The sequence below is a fragment of the Drosophila pseudoobscura genome, chromosome X (assembly GCF_009870125.1).
Source record: "Drosophila pseudoobscura strain MV-25-SWS-2005 chromosome X, UCI_Dpse_MV25, whole genome shotgun sequence".
In the NCBI taxonomy this organism is placed as follows: domain Eukaryota; kingdom Metazoa; phylum Arthropoda; class Insecta; order Diptera; family Drosophilidae; genus Drosophila; species Drosophila pseudoobscura.
The window spans coordinates 30,320,078-30,329,999 of NC_046683.1; the positions used below are offsets into that span (position 1 = coordinate 30,320,078).

Here is a 9,922-nt window from a genome sequence, read left to right on the forward strand (position 1 = left end):
AAAACGAGTCAACAGTTGCATCTATGTTCGGTAATGAATAAAGAAACGACCAATCAACACGCGAGAGATGTAGATCTAAATCGATAAAGTTTGTTTTGCGAAAACACTTTGTGTGACAAGGAGCCATGGAACTGTCAACATATCCAGATTGTGTACACTCCAGTGATATCAACAAAGTTGGATGGTAAGGATCTTCAGGGAGAGATATTGGACTTGCTCTAGATACCGTAGCAAGAGAACCATCGTTAACAAAAACGAGGTCAAGAAGTCTGTCCCTCATGTTTTTAACGGCATTAATTTGGACAAGGGAACTATCCGTTAGCCCATTGATAAAGTCATTATGGCAATTGGGAAACAATAGGTTAGCGTCATCACAAGGCAGCCAAGAAAGAAATGGGATGTTAAAGTCCCCCATGACAATAATTCGATCATGGCACCCTAATGCAGAAACAACAATGTTAATTGCTGAGAGGTGGTGTAAGTAAAGCTCAGCATCAGACCTGGGAGGAATGTAAGAGCAGGTTAAATAGAAAAATGCGGAGCCAACACGAACTTTGACTGCAACAAATTCAATTCCGTGAATGTAATTAAATAACTCAGATGAGAAAACAGATTTAACTGCAATCAGAACCCCACCTGCAAAAGATGGGCGGTCCATTCTATAAATAGTGTAGCTATCAATGAAAATTTCATGATCATTGACAGAGGAGTTAAGCCAGGTTTCGGTAAACGCGATGGCATCGAAATCAAAGGACGCGCTATTAGTATGAATTTGACGCAATTTTCCCAGCAAACTGCGAACGTTCTGATAGTGCATGGAAAAATAGTACTTCAGTTTTTTGGAGCATGTTCAGTTATACTAGGATTGGAGTTCGAATCTTTGAGAAGGAACTCATGCACAATTGTATGCTCAGGCCATATTGACGGTTTTAGAGAACTGGATAGTAAAGAATCAGGGAGAAGAATTTTAAATGATGATATGTTGCGCTTATGTTTAAATGTAAATTTAGTCACAACTATATCAACAGGCGAGGTGTTAAGTTTAGAGGAGAGATGTTGTTTAACATCCTCTGTTGTAGCCTCAGGAATAAGACGAGAAACAAATATTGCTTTCCGAGGGACCACTGCTCTAAGTTGAAGTCCCGAGCGAGATCGAGATGGTGGAGCCACTCCTAAAAGAGATCTCGGTCCAAGGGCAGAGGAATTGGCAGCAATGGTTGTAGCAGGAATTGGGGCAGATATCCACCACGAATGCAAATCTTATTAAGCTGTTTGTAATCTACACACATTCTTTTTTCCCCTGATTTTTTCTTAACTAATACTATTGCAGAGCTGTAAGGCGATTTACTTTCTCTTATGAAGCCTTTTTTCAATAGTTCATCTATTTGGGTATCTACTTCTTTCTTCTCCTGATATGAAAGTCTTCTCGGAACAGTGCGTACAGGTTCTTCTGATTTAAGTTTGAGGTTCATTTCGTAGTTATGTTGAATTGCTGGAATGTTAGTTAAGTCTGAATAGTTAAGTTTTATCAATTCCATGAATTTACTACGTTCTTTATCAGTTCGCTTTGGGTCGATATTATAGCTGTCCTCTTCTTTTGTTATTTCAATACTATATATATACGGTATATCTAAGTTGGTTCTTTCTAATGATTCACTTGCCATATGCTTTTGCTCGTTATCTTTCAATAAAAGGTCAATGTTATTACAATTCAATTGGACACTAATCTTATTCTCATAATTTTCATCCTTCAATAATCCATTATTATTGATATCTGATAACATCATCTCACTGTCTCTATTTGTCAATACTACATTTTCAATTTGGTCACTCTCAATGTTCACTAATACTCTATTTTCATCTAAGTCACTGTTCACTAATACTCTATTTTCATCTAAGTCACTGTTCACTTATACTCTATTTTCATCTAAGTCACTGTTCACTAATACTCTATTTTCATCTCAGTCACTGTTCACTAATACTCTATTTTCAATTTCATTTTCAAAAATTAGTTTTATTCCATAATTTTCAAGGAAACTGCGCCCCAGAAGGACATTATACGAAATATAGTTGCTTGGTACAACGAAAAATGTTGAGACAACGAGCTTTTTCGCTGACTATGATTGTTCAATAATTTCACAAATTATTAATTTCCGAAAATGTTATAAATTTTATTATAGGTATTTTGTGTGTTGAGGGTGGCCGAAGATGCCAGAGCCTTTTACAATAGTATTAGAGTGACACACTTGGATGAGGCAAGCGAGCCGATCTCGAGCCAAAGTAATAGATTGGGGACAAAAAGGGTCTGTTCTCCAACTATATCAAGCGGTAACTGCTAGAGCAGGCGCAGCTGCTGACGGCTTAGCGACGGCATAGGAAAGAAAAGATAACAAGAGCGAGCATAGATAAGAATAGATGATTAAATGAGAGCATGTTGCTGAGCGAGCATAGATAAAGCTACGCTTACGTTACGTTAGTTTAGTATAATGACCAAAATAGAAAAGAAAGTGAATTGATAGGCAATAAAACAATGGTATAAAATTTACACTCGGGCTTCGCCCGAACATACTCCCCCCGTGGAAGGATCCATGCCTTTCACCTCATCTCGTAGAGGCAATAGACATGGTTTTGCAAGTGCTCTTCGGCTAACACCTGTAGCCATCCTGATCAAGGCGACTCGAGATACGCCATCAGCTCCTGGGATGAGCTCGAGGATTCTCGCTAGAGGCCACTTCAGAGGAGGGAAGTTCTCGTCCTTAACAAGAACGACATCATTGACGTGAAGCTCAGGATTCCGGGTGCGCCACTTCGTTCTTTCTTGAAGACTGGTTAAATACGATTGGCGCCAGCGAGACCAAAAGATTTGCTGAAGCTGTGTGACCTTCTGCCAACGGTCCAAGCGATCGACGTTTAAATGAACCAAGTCAGGCTCCAAGAAGGTTGTGATAGGGGCTCCAACTAGAAAATGGCTGGGCGTGAGTACATCGAGATCTGCAGGGTTCTCTGAAAGAGGAAACAATGGCCTTGAATTAATGATTGCACAGATATTGCACGCGAGAGTGCGCAGCTCATCAAATCCAAGAAGCGAGGATCCGAGGGCACGTCGAAGATGATGCTTAGCAAGCTTGACTGACGCCTCCCACAATCCTCCAAAATGTGGCGATCTAGGAGGAATGAAACGCCAATCGATGCAATCGTTGAGAAAAGCTTGATGCACGGCTTCTTGATGACTGTCGCTTAGGAATAGCGACTTAAGTTCCGCCAGTTCGTTCCGCGCTCCAACAAAATTTGTGGCATTATCTGACCAAATACGAATCGGTCTTCCACGGGTGCAAATGAAACGGCGAAGAGCAGAGAGGAACGCAGATGTTGTAAGATCCTTCACAAGCTCGATGTGAACCGCCTTGGTGGAGAAGCATATAAAAATGCTCATGTAGCACTTTAGTGGGGGCCGGTTTCGAACTTCTGATTTATACAGGAACGGACCGCAATAGTCCACGCCGGTAACTAAAAATGCACGAGATTCGCTGACTCTGTCCACCGGAAGATCTGCCATTATTTGCTCGAGAGTTCGAGGCTTCACTCTAAAGCATCTGACACACTTTTGGATTACGTGTGCTACGGTCTTTCGGCCACCGATTGGCCAGTACGTTTGACGAATGATGGCTAATAGCGACTGGGGTCCAGCGTGAAGGTGCTTTTCGTGTAAGTGCCGTATCAGAGCAGAAGTGATGGAATGATTCTTGGGCAATATTATGGGATGCCGTGCTTCAAAGTCCAAGGTAGAGTTTTTAAGACGCCCTCCAACTCGAAGCAAACCGCAATCATCTAAAAATGGCGAAAGAGAGGCGATCGAGCTTGAAGCCTTGATGTCCTTTCGCGTTTCCAGGGCTCTTATTTCAGTGGATAGACGAGATTGTTGAGTAAGACGAATAAGCAGTTCGGTTCCCAAACGCAAGTCCTCCACAGTTATTCCAGACTTTCGTCGATGAATGAATTTGCATACATATGCAAAAATTCGTTGCATTTTGGGGAAGGAATTTACAAACTTTGATTCTTCCACCAAATATCTTGACGCGCAGTTTGTAATTAGTATGGTTTTTCGTGCCTCCAAAACCGGCTCTGGAAGAGCAGGTGTACTTGGCCATTGATCCTTACTGGCTGTCAAGTATGTAGGTCCATACTTCCAAAGATGAGAATTGATGAGCTCAGCTGGTAATGATCCTCGAGAAAGCATATCGGCAGGGTTTAGATCAGTTGGCACGTGCAGCCAAGACATTCCAGATGTGAGTTCCTGAATAACAGAAAGTCTATTAGCGACAAATACATTGAAGTTGGATGGTTGATTCTTGATCCAAGCCAAAACGACTTTGGAGTCACACCAGCAATAATAAGAGCAATTGAAGTTCATCAAAGACACTTCATGCATAAGCTGAGCGAGTTGCGCTGCACCACATAATTCCAACTTGGGTATTGTGATAGTCTTCAGTGGCGCTACACGAGATCTGGAAGATAGAAGATTTGCCTTGACTCCATTGTCGCCTTGCGAAACAGCGTAGATGCAAGCTCCATAAGCACTCACGCTGGCATCACAAAATCCATGCATTTCAAGGTTGCTGCTTCGAAGGAATGATAGGCGCGGGAAAGAAATTTGTTGCATAGAGTCAAACTGCTGAATAAAGTTGGTCCCAGTTGTGCGTAAGGATACTGGCAGACTTTCATCCCAATGAAGCTTTTCTTTCCACAGCTGCTGTAGAAATATTTTTGCTTTAGTAATTACTGACCCTATAAGTCCGAGTGGATCATAAAATCGTGCAATAGTTGACAATACAATTCGCTTAGTTGGTTTCGAAGGGACTTGATTGGGACAGAATGAAAATAATAGCTCATCCGAAGTGGGATTCCATGCTAAACCTAGCGTCTTAGTTACATCGCTGCCATCAGTAAATTTAACAAATGTTTCCCTATTTTCATGGGGTGTTTGATCGAGTACAGATGTATTGGAACACCATTTCCTGATCTTGAAATTTCCTTTGGCTGAGAGTCCTGACACCTGGCGAATTATTTCCAGCACCTCATTTGTAGTATCTCCCCCCGTTAGCAAATCATCCACGTAAAAGTCCCGCAGCACAACTTCAGCGCCAATGGGATATGACGAAACTCTCGACTGCCGCTAGTTGGTGCATAGAACGGACGGCCAGAAATGCTGCTGGTTTCGTTCCATAGGTCACGGTATCCAGCTATGCACTGCAGAAAACTATCTTGGGGCGAGACACGGACGCATCTATACATTTTACAAATGTCACCAGTCAATGCTCTACGAACGGTACGAAATCGAAGAAGAGTCGTAACTAACTTTGGCTGAATTGTTGGGCCTAACATCAATATATCGTTGAGGGAATATCCTGTAGATGTACAAGCGGATCCGTCGAAAACTACTCGGAGTTTTGTGGTGGTTTTGTCTTCTCTTAAGACGCAGTGATGAGGAAGAAAAAATTTGCATTGTTTAAGTGCGTCACCTTTGACAGGGGACATGTGATTCAAATCGACGTATTCCTTTATAAATGCGGCGTATTGGGCCTTGGTTTGCGAACCAACTTGCGCTCTAGATTGAGAAATCTGCGATAGGCTTGTTGATAAGAATCTCCAAGAAGACTGTCACTCAGCTTTAAAGGCAATTGAACGCAATATTCGCCACTTGGAAGCCGACCGCAATGTTTTTTGAAATGTTCCTCGCAAGCAATTTCCTCCTTTGTTGCTTCTGTAGCGGGACCGTGGCAGTTTTCCACTTCCCAGAACCTTCGCACTAGCTCATCCAAACCAACGGTAGGCGTTTGAATCAATTCCGTCGAACTAGAGGCAGCTAGGAGCACTGAGCTGCGGGAGTACTGACCTCCACCTGTGACAACCCAGCCGAGACGGGTTTTTTGTATTATAGGAAGTCCCCTCTCCAATTTGATCTGTCCAACGCATAAAATGTCGTAAAATAAGCTGGCTCCAATAAGTACATCGATGCGCTGAGATTTGTTAAAGTGTGGGTCAGCAAGGCTGATATTGGATGGCATTTCCCATTTGGATACATCAAATGAAGAAGCAGGCTGGTTTCCTGTAATACGTGGAGCAACGAGAGCTGTGAGACTCGTGAAGTAATCGGAAGTCCTGGATTGAATGACCAAATTAACTGAACCTTAAGTGTGAAATGCAGAATCAGCGCCGATACCCGATACTGATACCGACCCTTTGGCTCGTTTCAGCTGAAGCCTCTGAGCAAAGCGAGAGGTTATTAAATTAATCTGAGAGCCTGAATCCAGAAGAGCCCGGCAAGGAAGAAGATCACCAACTCGACTCTTTATCATAATGACTGTCGTGGCTAGAAGCACTACGTCTGAGCTAAGATTCTGAGCAGGAGGCGAGCATGGTGATGAAGCGGCAACAAGAGAACTTGAAAGATTGGGGCCTGGGCATAAGTCTGTCTGGATAGGAGACGTAGTAGCGTTTGCAGGTTCCGTGTTAACTGACGTAGGCAGCGGATTGTTGATATGTAAAAGGGTATGATGCTTTTCACCGCATGTGCGACAAGAGCCTGAACTGCAGGAGGTATTCCGATGTCCCTTCTTCAAACAGTTGAAGCAAACTCTAAGCTTCCTTGCCTCTCTAAGACGCAAAGATGGCGAAAGGTTTCCAAAGCGAGTGCAGCTGTAAATGTTATGCCCTTTATTATCACAGAACACGCATTCCAATACGATTGTATTTGTAGCAACAAGACTGTGTTTTGAATGAGTGATTCGTTTATGTTTTCCAACCTGACTGCTATGGATTTGAATCAACATAGCTTGATCCATGGTCTCCATGGCTTGACATCTCCTCTCCAAAAAAGCCGAAAAATGGTCCCATGTTGGTATGACGTTAGGGGGCGACAGCTCCTCCCATTTGGTCCTGGTATCAGAGTCGAGATACTTGTATGTGGAGTGAACGATGATGCATCCAGCTATTTCCTCCATGGTACCCATCGATCTAAGCGCTCTCATGTGAGAATGAAGCTTGTCCGATAAAGTACGTAGCTTTGTAGTTGACCCATCTTCAACCTTCTCATGCCTCAGAATCTCAGCGACGTGTGCCTGAAAGATTAAACGTTTATTATTGAAACGATTGTTTAAAATGTCCAATGCAATATCATAATTGCTCTCCGATACTTCCAAAGAGCGAACAGCCTCCAGGGCAGGTCCATCCAAACATGAGCGCAGGTGCTGGAACTTCTCAATCTTTGATAGAAAGGGCTCCTGATCTATTACTGTGCTAAACATCGAGTAAAAGTCTGCCCACTCAGTATAACCTCCACGGAAAGTGGGAAGTTTAATGTCAGGAATATGATATCGTGACCGTACATTTCCGGAGGCAGTAACGTTGAGCTCGGGTCGTATCGTTGAGTGATGCGGCATGTTCTGGGTAGTCCTGCGGAGTGCTGAGCGAATACGAACTTCGATTTCCATCGCCAAATCCTCAAAATTGTTGCTTAAGTCGCTGCCAATTTCGCTTACATCAAGCTCTTCTAAATTAGAATGAGTAACATTAAATGAGTCGGACATTTTTTCCAAGAATTTTAAATGAACACTTAGCGCATCTTCACTGATTGGGTTGTTTTCATCATTCAATATCGTCTCTCGAAGTGAAACGGCTTTGTTGTATATTGAGAGTGCCTTTAGTTTGTAAAAAGACACCCTGTTTTCCGGCACGTCATTAGACTCATCCATTTTCGACAGGCAGCAGCGAGCAAAGCACAAAGAAGAATCGAAGAACCAACCGTTTGATTTTTTTTGGTATGCAAGCGCAAGTGCAGCGAACCCGAAGCCGCTAATGCACGTAGCTGTATTAGTGCTTGTAAGCAAGCGCGCGACGAAATGGGAACTAACCGCTTCGCGTTCGAACAGTTATGTTTAGCGGATAATTTTCACTGTTTATAATTGTTTATTTCCAAATTGTTACTGACGATCACGTCGGGGTCACCAAATGTTGAGACAACGAGCTTTTTCGCTGACTATGATTGTTCAATAATTTCACAAATTATTAATTTCCGAAAACGTTATAAATTTTATTATAGGTATTTTGTGTGTTGAGGGTGGCCGAAGATGCCAGAGCCTTTTACAATAGTATTAGAGTGACACACTTGGATGAGGCAAGCGAGCCGATCTCGAGCCAAAGTAATAGATTGGGGAAAAAAAGGGTCTGTTCTCCAACTATATCAAGCGGTAACTGCTAGAGCAGGCGCAGCTGCTGACGGCTTAGCGACGGCATAGGAAAGAAAAGATAACAAGAGCGAGCATAGATAAGAATAGATGATTAAATGAGAGCATGTTGCTGAGCGAGCATAGATAAAGCTACGCTTACGTTACGTTAGTTTAGTATAATGACCAAAATAGAAAAGAAAGTGAATTGATAGGCAATAAAACAATGGTATAAAATTTACACTCGGGCTTCGCCCGAACAAAAAATATAAGTTCTTTTTCAATGTTATGAAAAACTAAATTGACAATTATTTTTCCAAAAATGCTTATTCTCGAACCGTTAACTCCAAAATACTCTGTCGGTCTTAGTACACCATCAAAATTTTCATAAGGTATCGCCGAGCGCTGCATCAAATTAATAGCGCTACCGGTGTCAAACATGCCAGAAAGAAATTTAATTTGAAACCTGCGTTTTATATCAGTGTAAAAATATACCCCTACCTGATTAACAATAGGAACAAAAATATTGTTCTCCTCTCTGTCGTCCATCGGCGGGTTGCTGGCTGTACCCACGGATCGCTGGGCTGACATAGGCTTCTGTTGGCAATCCTTCACCTGGTGCTGCATGGATCCACACTGGAAACACGATCCCTTCTCCCGCTTAGGTGCGGGACACGATGAAGCATAATGGCCATGTGCTGAACAATTATAGCAGCGCGCCTGGCTCCGGTCATTTCCGGAAGCGGTCATCCCAGTGCGCCTAAAATTCGTCTGGTTACTCTTCCTCAAAGCCTCTTATTGTCGAGCTAGCTCCTTAAGTTTTCCGATGGTCGACGCTGAATACAATAAGGCGATACTGGAAGATCGATCACGAAAACCATCAATGATGAACTGCACTGTCAATTTCTCTTCGATGTCGGCACGCATAGCAATTTCTTCCATGCGAAGAATATATCCCATTACGGAGTTTTTCTCCGGGTTGAAAAAGGTTTCCTTCAACAGGAGTACCACGTCGGCAGTTGAATTGCTGCGGCCAAAAGTTTTTAGGAAGTTTCCTTTAAACTCGTCGTAAGTCTTTGATTTGTCGACACGCATGAACAAGTCCGCCTCTGTTCCCGCCTTCATCAACATGCGCACACAACGAAGCTTAAAATTGCTGCTTTCGTTCACGCCTCCGCAAATCCATTCAAAATTCAAGACCCATTCAGAGGCTTCATCATTTTCACTGGCAGAAAAAGGGGCAATCAGTTGCTTGACCATTCGGATGTCATCGGTCACATGGTTGTCCATTACCATTAAGGCAGCCAGTTTCTTCTTTTTCTCAGCAACCCTTATTGCGGCGTCAAGTAATTCTTCTTCTTTCATATCGTCGATCTGCTCATTTTCAGACACTTTCTCCTCCGATTCAATATCCGATTTATTCACCAGACTTTCAGAAACTTCGTCCATTCCACCACTTATGGCAAGCTTGCGAAGTTGCCTTAGTGTTGCGCTGGCTGGAAAAATGATCTCTTTCTCCAGCAACCACTCTACAATTTTTTCTTTGTCAATGTTTGCCATGGTTTCCTCAGCCATTTATAAAATGTGGGAAATACTCGTTGTCGGGGATGCCAGTAGACAAATACTTATGTAGGCAGATTCTTTAAAGGGCTACTATCCCACTTCTGAAGTTATTGGCGCAGAAAGTCCACGGATGTTTC

General features: G+C 42.8%; 1 protein-coding gene across 1 annotated transcript; it reads right to left on the reverse strand.

Moving 5' to 3' along the window:
- Positions 1–8,495: 8,495 nt before the first annotated feature.
- LOC117184737 (zinc finger protein GIS2-like) lies at positions 8,496–8,992 on the reverse strand. Its single transcript, XM_033383479.1, has 2 exons — positions 8,724–8,992; positions 8,496–8,646 (listed from the first exon to the last, which is right to left on the reverse strand). Exons 1-2 carry the CDS (start codon positions 8,970–8,972, stop codon positions 8,638–8,640), a joined length of 258 nt encoding a protein of 85 aa, XP_033239370.1. The 5' UTR covers positions 8,973–8,992; the 3' UTR covers positions 8,496–8,637.
- Between the last annotated feature and the right edge of the window lie 930 nt (positions 8,993–9,922).

Coding starts and splice junctions, on each gene's coding strand:
- LOC117184737 (XM_033383479.1), bottom strand. CDS start 8,972: ATGACCGCTTCCGGAAATGACCGGAGCCAGGCGCGCTGCTATAATTGT.